At 37.6% G+C, this 16310-nt stretch overlaps 1 protein-coding gene across 1 annotated transcript in view; it reads left to right on the forward strand.

The window, feature by feature from the left end:
• Positions 1 to 16310, forward strand: part of DCC (DCC netrin 1 receptor) — a 1182017-nt gene that overhangs the window by 385284 nt on the left and 780423 nt on the right. The window contains exon 2 of the mRNA XM_046024141.1: positions 5558 to 5878. Within this exon, the coding sequence (XP_045880097.1) occupies positions 5558 to 5878 (321 nt within the window). The remainder of the gene's footprint in view (positions 1 to 5557; positions 5879 to 16310) is intronic.

Consider the following 16310-nt stretch of genomic DNA (forward strand, 5'->3'; position numbering starts at 1 on the left):
AATTTGGCTTAATGGAGTACAACCATTTGGGGTCCAAACTAAGTGCTGGCTGCAAAGGGGAAAGCGGACGTATTGTTAACAATAACCCTCTTCCTTGGCCCTTTCTCCACTATTTTTTAAACTTTCAAAGAGAAGTGTGCTGCAAATATTAATACAATATGTATTATTGGCGTTCGGTTATTTGCCTTCCTGGGTCATCCCCATAACTTCATTTCCCTACTTAGAAAAATAATTGACCCAAATTACATACATTTCCCAACTACGGAGAATTGTAACACAGAAGTACAAAGAACACAAGGACAACGATGCTCTAGTCCAGGCCACCAGATACCTTGGAGAAGCAGTTGTCAAGATTTAGTGAATACGAAAATCTCCTGTTAGTCTGATTAAGCCCTGTGGGTCTCTATCCCCAAAGTTACTACTGATTGGGTAGGTCTGGGGTGGAGCCAGAGATTGTACAGGTTCTAAGATCCTAATAGGTTCCTGGTATTGCTGTTGCTAGTCTGGGAACTGTGGTTTGAGAATCACTGTTTCGGAATTTATATTCGGATATCCTAAACCCAGTTAAAGTTACATATAGTCACGGGGTCTTTTAATTCTTGTGTTTTGTTTTGGTTTGCTTTGCTTTGCTTTGCTTTTTAAATTTCCCATTCCAAACCAAAGCCTCAGAACGATTATAAACTTTCATTAGGGCTGAAGTCTAGAGTTATAATTGTACTTAAAATTGGTGTTTGATGACTTAAAAAGGGTATTCCATCATTCACAGAACAATTTTACTTCCCTTCAGTGGAGATGTATTTCCTTAATGCCGGAGAAGCAGATGCAGTAGCATATATTTTTAAGAAGAGAGAACGATGGCAGAGTTTTCTGGGTTGATTACAAAAACTGGGGATCATCTAAATCTCCAAGCATCCCACAGTGAAAGTTTTGTAATTTGAAAAGAGATAAAATTATGCGGGGCGCCTGGGTGGCTCAGTGGGTTAAAAGCCTCTGCCTTTGGCTCAGGTCATGATCCCAGGGTCCTGGGATCGAGCCCCACATTGGGCTCTCTGCTCCACGGGGAGCCTGTTTCCTCCTCTCTCTCTGCCTGCCTCTCTGTCTAGTTGTGATTTCTCTCTGTCAAATAAATATTAAAAAAAAAAAGAGATAAAATTATGCATAGCACGTGCAATGGGGACTTGTTCGACATTTTCTAATCTTAAAATCTTTTCAGGAGCTGCTTTTTACTTTTATGCTACTTTTCATAAATTTCATTTTTTTAGCCTTTATTGCTTTAACCAGAAGCTTTTACATTTTGGACTTGGAAAGGAATTTCTGATTCCGTGAGGAATTATTTTTTACACTTAACAATGTTTGATATTGTAGATAAAATGTCATACTTTAAAAAACCCATTCTAAGTTAGTCTGCCTCTGTGACTGGATGGTCTTTGACATTAAGAAGAATATGAGAAGGAGGGCATACACAAAGGAACTTACGCTAACAGAAAGATTTTCACTATTTGATTATTTTGGCGAGTTTCTAAAATACATTACAGATCTTTTCAATCTCTAGATATTCAATTAATATAAACTTTGAATAGCTCTGAGAGTATTATTTCTGATGCTTATTTATGTCTGACAAAACCAAAGCAAATAAAAGTTGGTATTTCTTCTTTGGGGCACCCATCAAGCCCTCCTCTATATCTATATTGGAAAAACATTGAAGGATTTGCTTCGTTATTATGTGCTTAAAAAATACGGTCTTTCAGAAGAAGATGAAAATAAAGAATCGTGTCCAAGAACAATATGACACTTTATTACTTTTTCTCAGACTGACACAAATAAGAAAAGACCAACTGGTTAAATGCATCTTTGGCTCTATGCCAAAATCCTACCCAGAGAAGATCTAGAGATCTTCCCAAGCCAACATTTGGAGGGAGAAGAGGCAATCACTCATGCTAATCAGGAACTCTGCTCTTAGACTCAGCCGTTCAGATTTCTTAGTGGGTGGTACTTAGGTACTCTCAGATAGATTTCTCCAAAATGTAATGAATCATTTAATTTTACAGCACGCCATAAGATCACTTCTTTTATGAAACAAGGCTGAGAAATGTTACTATTTAAAGATAAAACCAAACCAAAACAAACAAAAATTTATCTAGTTGCCTTCCTTCTGGATGAAATCCCTATCATAGTCAATCTAATGTAAAATCCTCTGTGAAATTGTAACTCTTCGAAAGCATTCTTCTGTTGCTTTCTGGGTATTTCTTTCACTCATTTCCCAGACAATCTGTCCCCCATCCAACTCTGCTTGTCCAAATTCCAGCCACAGCTTTTTGAGCTACAGGCTCCAATGTTATCATCTATCTTTCTCTGTTCAAATATTCGACCAGTGTAGTTGATTTTAGATAGTGATTCTTGGATGAAACAATTGGATAAAAATTATTTCATATTAAAAGGTAATATATTGGCAGGCAAAACCCCTCCAGGGGGATCGAGTATCCTAAGAGAAGAGGAAAAAGGGGCAACCTAAGTTGGGGTCGTGTACTATGTTAGTGGGGCATTTCTTAAGCCCCTGTGGAATACTTACTAAGGGGATGCAAACAGCTTTGCCTACATAGACTGAACTTTGAGAAGAGGAACATTGGACACATATGTATTGCTTCTCAACAGATTCTGTTGACCTGAGACCATCTTTTCTAAAAACAAAGTAACTAATTCAAGTTACTTAAAGCAATGAGATACCTGTATTCCTCAGCAATGCATTAAAAATGTAATTGTTATAAGGAGTACAGAAGCTCAAATTGCCAGCAAAATGCAAGGGTAATCATTTTGAAGAAAAGTTAATTTTTATTTAACTTTCCTAAATTATGTACTCACAGCACCGAAAACTCATAAACTCCTTGTTTCAGATTAAGTGGATTATTTATTTGTGATAATGGGCACATATACTCATTAACATGCTGTCATAAACAGCTGCATTCAATGTATTATGTGTTCTGTGACATAAATAAGGTGTTCAACATGAAATTGTTGTTTAAAATATAGGCACCGGGAACAACCAAAAAGCAATAAATGCTTTTTAATACAGTTGCATGGTCTTGAATTCTAAATTTATTTCTACCCTACTAATGTCACTTTTATGGAAATTGCAGTACTACTCTAGTGAAATATCTTGACATTCAAGGACATTGGAACTCCTCTCTGCTTTCCCATCCTTGGTATCTCAGGCGCGGTGTTCACTGACTTGTGTTTCTTTTCTTATAAAGAAGGGTATCATGTAGACATGGGGGAGTCATTTACTGCAACATCAGTTTGCTTCTCAGTAAGCTCAGAGCAGGATTCTCTTGATGGATGCCTTCAACTCATCCTAGCTCTGAAAGTTTCCAAACTAGATGTTGAAACTTAGAGATTGCTTAGTTCAATGCCCTCACTTTACAGATGGAGGAACTGAGGATTTGAAATTCTGAGGATTTGAAAGATTTATTTGAGTCATGGATCTTTAAGTAGTAATGCCAGGACCAAGGGTGAAATATCCAGACCCCCCAATCTGATATAATTCTCCCTAGAAAAATAGGCAGTAAAAAGTAAGTTGGCTACACCAAGATGATTTGGGGGTTAGGAGGAGCTTCGTGGGCAGTGAGGGGGCTAGGCTGTATCTTTTGAGATGTTTTATCAATGTCGCTTCTGGGAGACTTAACTCCTCACTGCAATTTTATAATTTTATTAATCTGAGCAAAGGTCTGGCTGCTTTCTTTGGATGAATGGTCTCATTGGGTGAGATGAGTGTATGAGGGTAAATGCTGCAGTTCACTGGGAGAAGTTCAACAGGGAAGCGAGATAAGAGGCTTCAGAAGGAAGGCTTAGAAAAATTGATTAGGACAGGTAACATTACAGAGGAAAGTGAGAAACTGTCCAGCTTTTATCTTCGCTGGAAAGTGGGTATATACAAAGTTAAGAAGGAATCTACCCATTGGAGCTAGGATGGACCAATCCTTTAAGAGAATATTGATGACAGGCAATTTAGATGCCTGCCTTTTAAATGATAGAAAACTAGAAAGTTTACATAAAGTACACACACACACACAAATATTTGTTTCCATCACAGAAAAATTAAGGAAGCTAATGAAATTGAGGTCATTATCCTGAAATACATGAAGGTTAAAACATAATTTAGGTGGTATTTTTAGAGAAATTAAATGCTTCAGAAGAATAAAGGGCTCCTAAAAAGAAATGTTCATCTCCTCTGTGTTTTCACACAAAGCAATTCAGGACAAAATTCGAGATTAAATAGAAGCAAGAAAATTCAGTTACTCTACGAAAAATTCAATATTAAAAACAAGATACCAAGGGCCATTGTAGAATCCCTAGCCCCAGAGATGGTTAAAAAATGAAATTAAAAGTAATTCAACTGGAATGATTTAGGCATACACTTGTTTGAACAGAGGGTGTGCCCAGTGACCTCCAAAAACCTTGCCAAAGCCTATGATTCAACAACCAAGCATTCTGCTAAATGCTATTTTGTGAGCCCTGAATATAATATACTTTAACTAATTATACTTATTTCACCCCCTTGGGATTCTTCAATGACTTTCTCTTCCTCCTGTTGATTTCTTATGTTCATTTATGTTTATAGAAAAAAAAAAGAGAGAGACAGAATATAATATAATATTCACTTAGATTTCCTGCCTCATGAGCAACATTCAGGTGGAAATTAAGACACTTCAGGGATTTCTGATTATAGGTAGTGGCATTATTGACTTGCTTCTGCAAGTGGGGATTTGTTACCTATTTTAAAACTCACCACAGCTTTGTTCTAAATGACTTTCTTTATGGTGTTCAGTTGATTTTTGTTGTTGTTAATAAAATGCCATATCTGAGTAGACTTTTTTCAAAAAAAATTAATGGGTGCAAAGTGCAGAGATATAAAATGTCCCCCAGTTTGGGGGGTAGGAAGGAATAAATGAAACAAGATGGGATCGGGAGGGAGAAAAACCATAAGAGACTTTTAATCTCACAAAACAAACTGAGGGTTGCCGAGGGGAGGGGGTAGGGAGGGGGGGGTGGGGTTATGGACATTGGGGAGGGTATGTGCTATGGTGAGTGCTGTGAAGTGTAAACCTGGCAATTCAGAGACCTGTACCCCTGGGGCTAATAATACATTATATGTTAATAAAAATATTAAAAAAAAAAAGTCCCCCAAATCCTAGGGGACTACTACTGCTTCTCCACTACTAAGCATTGTTACTTTAAAATATCTAGTTTTATTTGGAAATTATTAGCTTTTTCTGTCTTTATATTTAAGCATTGACTTATAAGTGGTGATGGCCATACTTAGATTTGTATGAATTTTTAATTTCTCACATTATTACTTTTCGGTCATTTGTTTCATTAATTTGGTTAGCTCAACTGGGGCGTCTTCATTTGTTTTGTCCCTTTAACAGAATATCATTTATTCTTTGATATTTTTCAAAGACCCCTGCTGTTTTGAAAAGTTTTGTAAAGAAGAAGCAAAATATGAAAGCCTATGATCCCTTTGAATAAGTGAACATATTTCCCTCTTGCTTTCTTGCTCCAGGTTTCCAGATTAAGCCTTTCACATCACTACACTTCCTGTCGGAGCCTTCCGATGCTGTCACCATGCGGGGAGGAAATGTCCTCCTGAACTGCTCTGCGGAGTCTGACCGGGGAGTCCCGATGATCAAGTGGAAGAAAGATGGCGTCCACCTGGCCTTGGGAATGGATGAAAGGAAGCAGCAACTTCCAAATGGCTCTCTCTTGATACAAAACATACTTCACTCCAGGCACCACAAGCCCGATGAGGGTCTTTACCAATGTGAGGCATCTTTAGGAGATTCTGGGTCGATTATTAGTCGGACAGCAAAAGTTGCTGTAGCAGGTAAGTGGATTCTTCCTTTTTCTCCTCCTCCTTCTCCAACTCTTCTTATTCCTTTTTTTGGGAATAAGGAATACTGTTTGTAGAAACAGTATGAATTTTTAGGATAAGGGAACAATGCAAAAAAGATAAATGCATATCCCCTTATGATTTTGACTTATTTTCTCCTTAATTGCTTGGAAAACAGTGGAAGGATCTCAGCAACCATTCTGAAAATGAGATTTTTAGAAACAAAGACTGTCTGAAGTTGATATACTACCTGTGTCTGCAGGGAGGACTTTTTATTAGTTGAAAATATTAGGAAAAATGATTTCCTAATTAATTCCATTTTAGAGAATCACTAATCCTGACATTTTGCAGAGCTTTTTTTCTTTTTCTTTCTTTCTTTTTTTTTTTTCCTTCAGAGCAGTGTATTTTGTTTTAATGATAATGGCTTGAACTGCAACATACAGATTTCCAAATGAGAAATAACAATTTGCAATTAAACCAAGAGGGCAACCATTTGATATGGACTTCTTTTCTCAGGTCCCATTTTGTCTAAAATCTAGAATACTGATAAGAATGAAGACTCATTTTCAGCAGTAACATGTACTAGGACAATTGGACAGGACCACCACTCCAGCACTCATTCTTCTACTGAGGGTGCGAGGAAGCTAAAATCTGCAAGAGATGTTCTTGTCAGGTGACAGCATAGAAAATCAGATACTGCAGATATTGCATACTGATATGCATTTAGTCCAGAAATCTGGTTTCATGCCACAAAAGAGTGTCACAAACCAGACTATGCCTGAGCAAAAATGTCTTTGATGGGGGGCAAGTCTTCACCTAGAGAGATAGTGGCCAACCATTCCGCTTTAACCAGAACTGAACTGGTTTTAGCATTTGAAAGTACTATGCCCTAGGAACCAAGCCCTCAGTCTCAAGGAAAACGTGAATGGTCTGGTCGGCCCACCTGGTGGTGTCCTGACTGCTTTAGCGATGACAGGCCATCACAGTTGCAGAAAGTCCTCTTTACTCAGGAAGCACATGAGGTGGCATTCTGATCATGCAAACCAAAGCTGGGTCCTTTGAGTGATGCATGCCTGGAATTTGATTGATGAGCATAAAGTGTAGAGAGGACTGAAAGTCTATATTAATTATGATTGATTAAAAGGAACAAGTGGAATAAACGCTGAGGATTAAGGTAAAATCTGCTTTACCAGGATATTCCAAGTGAAGTGAAAAGGGTGTCATTCGATTTTTCTAGCGTAAGAATTTCTGGACCTTCAGATCCCACCCGTCCGTCACCCATGCTGCTAAGGTAGTTCTGCAGATTTGAATGAGCTCGGCTGGCGCTTCGACAGTCCTAAAAGGCAGATGCATATGTGCTGTTCATGAAAATGACCTGATTCATTGTGGTTTCCATTTCCCTGCCATCTAGATCCACTTTTACCTGCTCTGTTTCAATGGTGAAATGAAGAATGATCCCTTCCCTGTGAGATATTAAAACAAAGTAGCTTCAACTTTCCTATTCTGTAGAAGGATGGGTTGACAGATTCAGTCACTGAGTTACAATCTAATATTAGATTGTATCATTTCAAGGCAATAAGGCTGTTCACAGCATTTTAAACACTTACCATGCTGTTTGGCAACACAGCATACATCAATGTTATGTCTGTCGAGGTTAAGATTGCCAAACCACTGGAATGCACAAGGGGCATATATCTTCCTTGTAATAAAGACCATGGGCTTGATTTAATCTCATTTTTAAAGCATTAGCAGTCAATAAACCAGTCACCGCTAAAAGGTAACAGTCAGCTTTGCGTGAGTGAAAAAACAAAACAAACAACCCCCCCCCCAAATACCTGTTTTGTACCCTCAAGTGTGGTGTAGAGTCCATTTAATATAATAATGCCTCTCTTCCACCTTTTGCTTTCTCAAAGTGTCTTTCAGGAGAAAGAAATGTGGCAAATGAAATCTGTCTTTAATCAATCAGAACATTCCGTACCGTGCTCTTGCCATGCACCATTCATCTAATTTTCTAGGAACTTCTCACATGCTCTTCAAACTCTTAAACCTAACTGTGCACTTAACTGAAGCTGGAGGAGGAGAGTAGGAAAGATAAACCAAGGGCTACCATCCGTCTAACATCTTATTAAAAGTCTCAGTATAGGGTGCCTGTGTGACTTGGTTGAGCTTCCAACTCTTGATTTTGGCTCAGGTCATGATCTCAGGGTTGTGAGATGGGCCCCCCAGTGGTGGGCATGGAGCCTGCTTAAGATTCTCTCTCTACCTCTCCTTCAGCCCCTCCCCCTTCTCTCCCTCTCTTAAAAAAATAAATAAATAAATAAAAAAGGTCTCAGTATAACAAGCTATTGACTATTGGTATTCCTGAGAATTGCAAGTTCTATCAGTAAGGGCTATTATTCCATTTGAAAGTAGCTTGGCCTGTACTGGCTGAAACTGGGGAATTTTTATTTGTATCCAGTAAGCTCTAGTCTAAAATGGTGCAGTATTTCTCTGCCATGGATATTTCTGTTTAGCCTTCTAGATTGAGACTTTTAAAGAGAGAAGCAGAGACAAACTTTATCTGCAAAGCTTCTCCTTCCCAACCCCGCTCTATACCTGTCAGAGTGTTGGCATGTTTCGTACTTATTCGTTAGCTATTTGCTTTGCCAGTGAACACATGGAGCTATGCCATATATGGAGAGGTTTCCATTGTTGGGGAGTAAGAATTTCTGTCCCTTTCAAGGGTCCATCCAGCTGGACTAAGAACCAGATTGACATAAAACAGATTAACAGGAGAAAATAGAATTTAATAGCGTGCATAGAGGGAATCCACACAGACATGGAAATCCCAGAGACACACAGACAAAATGAGGTATCTACATCATTCTGAACTAAGGAGTAGGGGTAGTGGTTTTGGATTTCAGAAGAAAGGAATGCATTTCACGGGGCAATAAGAGGAAGAAAAGTTTGGTAATTAGAGGTTTGCCCTGCCATATGGATGGCAAAAATTTTCAAATAAAATTTATTTCCACTGATAATCCTTGTTCTGGGGGAAGACCTCCAGTTTAGATTATTCCGTATAGTTGGGGGGGGGCAAAAGTTTCTCTTGAGCCCCTGGGGTCTCTACTGCTTTCTGCTCAGAATACGAATAATCTTCATGCCAAAGTGGTCCATGATGGAGTAGCTTGCCCTTGGTTCCTCAACTGTCAATGTCATCTTTGTTTTCTTCCTCCTCCTCGACTTCTCTCTCTCTCACTCTCTTTCTTTCTTTCTTTCTTTTTTTGAGATTGATGAGATTAAACAACTACTTGATGGACAGAGTTGGAGTGATTTTCTTTATATCTCAGTAGTTGATAAATTATTGGAATAATTTGATTTATATCTCAGTAGTCTATAAAATAATTAACTATTGAGGACTTTGGAAGTAGAAACGGACTGTGCTGGGGTATCGATATGCTACTTAAAAAATAAAGAAGGCATGTGCCAATTCCTCATTCCTTCTGAAATTCATAACATCAAGATGAGCATGGACCTGGCCAAGCACATTTTCCCTACTCCGGATGTTGCCAGCTCTCTGAGCCTCTGGATTCTCTTTTGTAAAATCGACATAACAATAACCTACCTCCTAAGGCTGTGCTGACTTTTAAATAACATTTAGCATGGAAAGCCCTGGTACAGAGTAAATTCTTATTCAATGGCAGCAGTTAATAGTACAAATTGACCTAAAAATGGATGTTATGATGTTATTGCTATTAGTATTATTAGGGAATGACAACTTTGAATATTCCTTGTGATGATTCAGAACATTTTTGGAGGGATTAAGAGAAAAAGAAATATAGGGTACAAATCATGAGCTATAAATATTGTCATCTTGGATCAGATACCTGCTTTTGCAATCTACAAGCACACACTGGCAAGCCTGAATTGAGTTTTTAAAAGTTGAATCTATGCAGTTTGTTGGCAAGCTGTGCCCAAATCTGTTTGACTACAAGGTTCATTTTTCACAACTTAATCTAGTGTTCTGTCCATGAAGCCAATGTAATTTGTACTGGTCAAACCAGGAGTTCTAGATCATGGAACTGCTGTTACCATATCAGAAAAAGATGCTGGTCAGTCTTCTCAATGGAGCCTTCTTACTATCCTTCCAACTGAAAAAGATTCACTGAAGCTGAGTTCACGGGTATTTTGGTCTAGTCTGAGAGTTTTCATAACCCCTTCTCCTCTGGGGGAGAGGGGAGTCAATGCCAGTGTGTAAGAAAACCATATCACTGCCAAGCTCCACTGCATAATCATGAAAGTACCATCTTGTTTATTTTTCTTAATACTAATCCCTCCCATCTGCCACCCACACACTCACCCAACCACCGAGCTCCTTGCCCACTCACTTCCCCTGCTGGGCCATGGGGATCACAGCTGGAACCCAAGTACTACCTCTCCTTGTATTTACTCTCTTGGGGATGCACTAGGATCTGCTCCTCCTCAGGTAAATGGACACTGGTTGCAGGATACATTATACATCATAGAGCATCTGTATCCAGGTAGATGCTTCTTTTGTTAATTTTTAAGCATTTACTTCTTGACTATTAAAACCACTGACTTTTGTATGATCTTTTCCTCTTTGTATAGTATATTCATATACATTAGCTCATAATGCTCAAAAAGGCTCTGTGATACAGATACCCAGATTAATAGAGAACTTTCTCCAGGCAAAAAGTGGAACCCAGGTGTGCCTGGGTGGCTCAGTGGGTTAAAGCCTCTGCCTTCAAAGCCTCTGCCTTCGGCTCAGGTCATGATCCCAGGGTCCTGGGATCGAGCCCCGCATCGGGCTCTCTGCTCTGTGGGGAGCCTGCTTCCTCCTCTCTCTCTCTCTCTCTCTGCCTGCCTCTCTGCCTACTTGTGATCTCTGTCTGTCAAATAAATAAATAAAATCTTTAAAAAAAAAAGTAGAACCCACATTCTCTAACTCTGGCATATACTTATTCCCTTATCACTTTGCTTCTCAATCTGAGGATTAGATGTAAGAACCCTGTGAATAGTTTCCTAAGTAGTCATTTATTTTTAACCAATAAAACTCTCCAAAATATAAACAAAGGGAAGGAATAGTCATTGTCATAATACTAATAATATTAATAATAGGTTTTATTTATCCACTTAGTCCCTTGAAAATATCAACTTCCTGTGGGAAAACACTATGATTTGGTTGTTTTCTTCTCAAATGAGAGATTTTGCTACCACCATTATGCATTAAATGATGACACATGATAAATATCTCCTAAAGTATAGAGAACATATAACTTTAAAAATAAGCTTAGGGGCACCGGAGTGGCTCAGTGGGTTAAAGTCTCTGCCTTCAGTTCAGGTCATGATCCCAGGGTCCTGGGATTTAGCCCCACATCTGGCTCTCTGCTCAGCAGTGAGCCTGCTTCCTCCTCTCTCTCTGCCTGCCTCTCTGCCCACTTGTGATTTCTGTCTGTCAAATAAATAAAATCTTTAAAAAAAAATAAGCTTTTATATACCTTTTATAGGGGTAAGATTTTTCTTATCTTTTAATCTTTGTAAGTGGTTTCATAATTCAAGCTCAGTTAGCATTTTTTTTCTTTCCATTTCTTGAAAATCAAGCAAATAAAAGGCCAACTAAATTGCCTTTACTTGAATTGTTATTTCATTCAGGAGCATATTTTTTTCTTCTTCCTTATTACAATAGATGTTTCAAGATGGAAATTGTCACACACTGCTTTTAAATAACACAGGCATTATAATTAAAATTCCCCTGTGTTAAAAAAAAAAAATTAGTTACTTGAGGAGTTGTTGCAGTGAATTCCCTTCCAGAATGCCTCCCATTTAAATGAGTTATGAAATAATTAGTGAAAGCATATTATGGTGAGAGAAGCTAGAATCACCTCAGCTGAATGGAGCATTTTGTGAAATGATAATCTGACCTTTACGTTTTTACTTAAAAGGAAACAGAAAAAGGAGCTTGTCTTAAGAAAAAGGAGAATAAACTACATTGCCTCAGGTCACTCAAATGTTATATAAAGGAAACAGCAAGAAAAATGCTCATATTCCTTTTCTCTACAGGAACACATATAAGAATCCTGCCTAGAAGGTCAAGTTCATCTGGTCAAGCAGTTTAGAAAATGTAACCCAAGGCCCTTGAAAACTCTCAAAATTCTATTATGGGAAAGTGCAGTTACAGAGCAAAGCTTTTTTTATTTTAATCCAATAAGAATAGTATTTATTTTCAAACAATGTGTAGGAAAATAAATTGTTCAGACACTATAATTCTTAATGGTCTTAATTATCTTCAGCTAGCTAAATGTTCCTATTGGTTTGTGCTTAAAACATGAGAGTAAAATGTATGTATATATATAGGAAGGAAATGTGGTGTTATAAGTAATTGTTGTGTGTGTGCTAATCTTATAATTTTCTTTTAATTTTATTGCTATATAAAACTGGGATAATCACCAACATTGCCCCAGTGCTTCCTTACCCACATCCTCCTGCACCCTTGCCTTAAATAATTGCATTTTAAAGAATAGGTTTTTAGTTGCCTCCTTCCTAAGTCAATTAACTCTGCAATAAAATTAAAATAGAAATGTATTCCTGAAAAATATGCGCACCTTCTACATTATAAAAATTACAAAAGAGAACTTGACAGGGCTTTTTATAGTAGAAACATCAACAAAACAAATTTTAAAAAATCTTCCTACCTTTCATTTCCTTTCTTTGTTATGAATTCTAATTCATATGACAATGGAAATAGCTAATAATTCATTCTAAAAATCATTATCTTAAGAGCACTGTTTTTTTTTGTTTTGTTTGTTTGTTTGTTTTACTCAAATGTTAAGCTAGTTACAGTGTGATTTTTGCTGGGTCTATAATAAAAATGCAGGAGTAATTTTTAAAATAACTCAGTGATAGTAACAGAAAACTGTTTTGCATTTAGAAGACCCCTTTGGAATACAAAAGCTCAATTTTTTTTTTTTTTTTTTTGATAAATGTCAGGCCTAACAAAGACTTAAACAGAGTAAGTAGATAGCTCAGGTGACATCATTGTAAATCTCTGATGAAATTATGACTGATAATAAAGTTAATCAAACATTTTTACTTTTATGAACCTATCACAGGTCCTGTTTTTTTTCCTATTATATTTTTTACGTCCACAGTAAAATTTATTATTTAAATGTAATATTATATAACAACCTTTGAATTGAGCTATTTGTATTAGATACAAAGTTTTTCTACAAAGTAAGGAAACCGTTAAACTTAGGGGATGTTCTAGAAACTATGTTAGTTAAAAGAAATCATAGAAAATCTCAGTGTATGTAGTCCCTACATCATTTTAAACTTTTCCTTTTAGAATGTAGGTGAAAGTACCATTAGTGAAAGCAGTTACTCTTCTTCCTTTAGGAAATTATTGTTTTTTAATAGTCTAATTTTGTACCTACAGTCTCCATATATTCTGTAATAAGCAGTCTAACCCATTGGCCATTACTCCCATAATTGTTTAAAAGCCTATTATTCAGTAGCTGTGAGAATTAGAATAAATCAGAAAAGTTGATTCCTAGTGAATACAGAGCCGTTGGGAGACATGAAGGAGCCACGTATTCTTGATGTGGCAAGTAACTTGTTTTGGAACTTAAATCCTGCGTTTGGCATAAAACAGCAACAACAAAACAGCAATGTTGGATATTTTTGATAGCAAATAAATAAGCAGGGTAGGTCCCAATCTACCATCTCATTTCACAGTACACTGGGAATACACACCGCACACACACACATACACACACACACTCTTACATAATAATGTAATACAGTATTAATATATTTAAATCTGCTTCTCCCACTGCTTAGCTGAAAATTCTTTAGAGGTTTTTTTGTTTGTTTGTTTGTTTTGTTTTGGTTTGGTTTTTTTTGAGGCTTTCTATTAAAAGACCAAAACTAGTGCCTTAGCCCCGGAGCTCAGTGTTTTTCCACTGAAGGGAAAGTTGGAAACCCTCTAAAAGCTACTGAGAAGATGCTTTTGTTCACACAGTTCATTTCAGGTTCTTAACTGACGCTTGTCTCTAAATGCCTCTCGGGTATGGGTGTACCTGCTTTAACTGGACCATATAGAGCTCTGAGACTGTGATACTGTGATTGAAAATAAATATCTATATGGCCTTCATCCTGTTTCTAGCACTGAGCTCTTAAAACCTTGGTAATTCCTTACTCCTGAGAGCTACTAAGGTCTTTTGCTATGTTCATGAGGTTGACTTTGGGATCCCACTCAAGGGTGGGCCCTGGTTAGCAGGTTGGAACCTCCAGGCTATAGTTATTGGGTCAGAAGCACAGGTGAAAACATGGGTTTGTGACTAACTAGCCTCTGAAGTGGGGAGTGGGGGGGCAGTAGGACTGAACCCCTAACCTTTGGAATCTGATCTGTCTCCAGGTGGATGGAGATCAGAATTGAGTTAAATTGTAAGAACACCCAGTTGGTGTCCAGAGAATTATTGGTGCTGCAGAAACACCTTCTCTACACATTGGAATTGGGCTCAGGAGTCCAAAATAATTTTTTTAGTTTCCTTAAGGCAGTGAAGTCTGGGAGTAGTATGACTAATTGAGAATTTAGTAAGCCAGGGTCAGAGTAACTGCATGTAAATGGTTTGATAAATATCACACTGGTGGAGGATACGTGTGTGAGAGAGCATCTGTGTTGTATCATCTGCATGTTTTCTGTTATGATCTTTAAACAATTAGGTTTATACTATCTATTGTGAAGCCTAGGTTGTCCAGAGATATTTAAACACACATATATACCATAGAGACCATATGCCCATATCCTCACACACCTTTCCATTTTGATGGCTTTTCCTATCAAAGCCTCTATGTCTTCAATCCATTGATGAACACCAGAGTCATAAAACCCACTGTTTGATTGATATACCCTCTATTTTTGTTGTTATGCACATTGTTAAAAATTGTACTTTACCAAAAAAAAATAAATAAATAAATCATTCTCATTGTAACCCTGAAGCTCTACCACCCTTAAAAGGGGCTGCTCAGGAAACTTCACTTGCTGAAATTTTATTTGGAGCATTTCACCAAGTAGGAGTCTATTTAAGAAAGTGTGTTAAGGATTAATATCCTGTATAGAGTTTCAACCTTATGTTTCAGTACTGGTTGATTTTATTGGATTGGACTTTTGTGGCCCCTGTTGCAAGGAGAATTCATCTCTAAAACCTGGAACATGACACACAAAATTAGTATTTCTTTGATGCTTGAGCATTGCTTGCAAGGGCAACCCGTGTGTCCCACAGGGCACTGGGTTCTTCATGAGCAAGCATTGTGGCTATTTCTCCACAGTTATTTCCAGTTGAGTCTCAGCCCTGGAGGTGCCTGTGTTTGGAGGATGTAGGTGTAGATTGAGTAAATGTCTTCTTTAAATACCCCACAACCTCCATAACACATACACATTGCATATATCTGGGGCTTGCTTTTATTATGAAATAGTTCACATACAATAAAATTTCACCTTTGAAAGCAGGTAATTCCCTCATTATTAGTATATTCATATAGCTGTACAGCCCTCATCACTTTCTGACTCTGGAGCATCTTCATCCCTCACCTCATGCCCTGGAAACCATCAGTCTACTTTCTGTCTTTATTGTCCTTTTTTGTTTTAATTCCAGTGTTGTTAACATACAGTGTTGTATTAGTTTTGGGTGTACAATTGAGTGATCAGCAGTTCTGTACATCACCCAGTGCTCATCACAACAAATCCTTAATCCCTTTACTGATTGTTTTTAACATAAATGAGAATATTTGATTATCCTATACGCTGTAGCTTTTCTTACTCTAACAGATGAGTCTCATTTCTTTAATTCCTGTATAAGATTTTATAGTTTCCATCCATATATTGATATTGGTTTGTTTCTAATTTTTCCCTTTTGTTCATAATGCCTTCATGAATATTTTTGTACTCAGCGAATATTCTCCTGTGCCTATCTTTGCCATGTCTCTTAACATCTACTCCTAGCAATGCAGTCATTGAGTCAAAGGGTATCTGCATTTTAACAAATATTGATCGATTCATTTTGTTAGCTTGGACCTAAAACATCAGAGGTCAGTGGTTTTGGGTTTTTGTTTTGTTTGTTTTCTTTTTTACCATCGAGCAAACAGAGCTGGCTTCTCCTTAACTTTTAAATATTACTGAAATCTGCTGCTTACTCTAGCAGGTGTTACGATGACGCTGTCAACGAACAGCCAAGGGCATTTGCCTCACTTAAAAAAAAAGGAGAGAGGGAGCAAGTGAGAAAGAGAATCTTAAGTATAGCAACCTGGGAGAATATCGCTCACCTATGTCCTGTGATTTTCCTGATATGTTTCTTTTCTGTCTGCTAGTAGTTGTCACTCTATGACTTGGGGTTGAGGTGACCCTTTGGTAGAAACCAGAATTTCCCAAGCT

This window comes from Meles meles, chromosome 12, assembly GCF_922984935.1.
Source record: "Meles meles chromosome 12, mMelMel3.1 paternal haplotype, whole genome shotgun sequence".
Taxonomy (NCBI): domain Eukaryota; kingdom Metazoa; phylum Chordata; class Mammalia; order Carnivora; family Mustelidae; genus Meles; species Meles meles.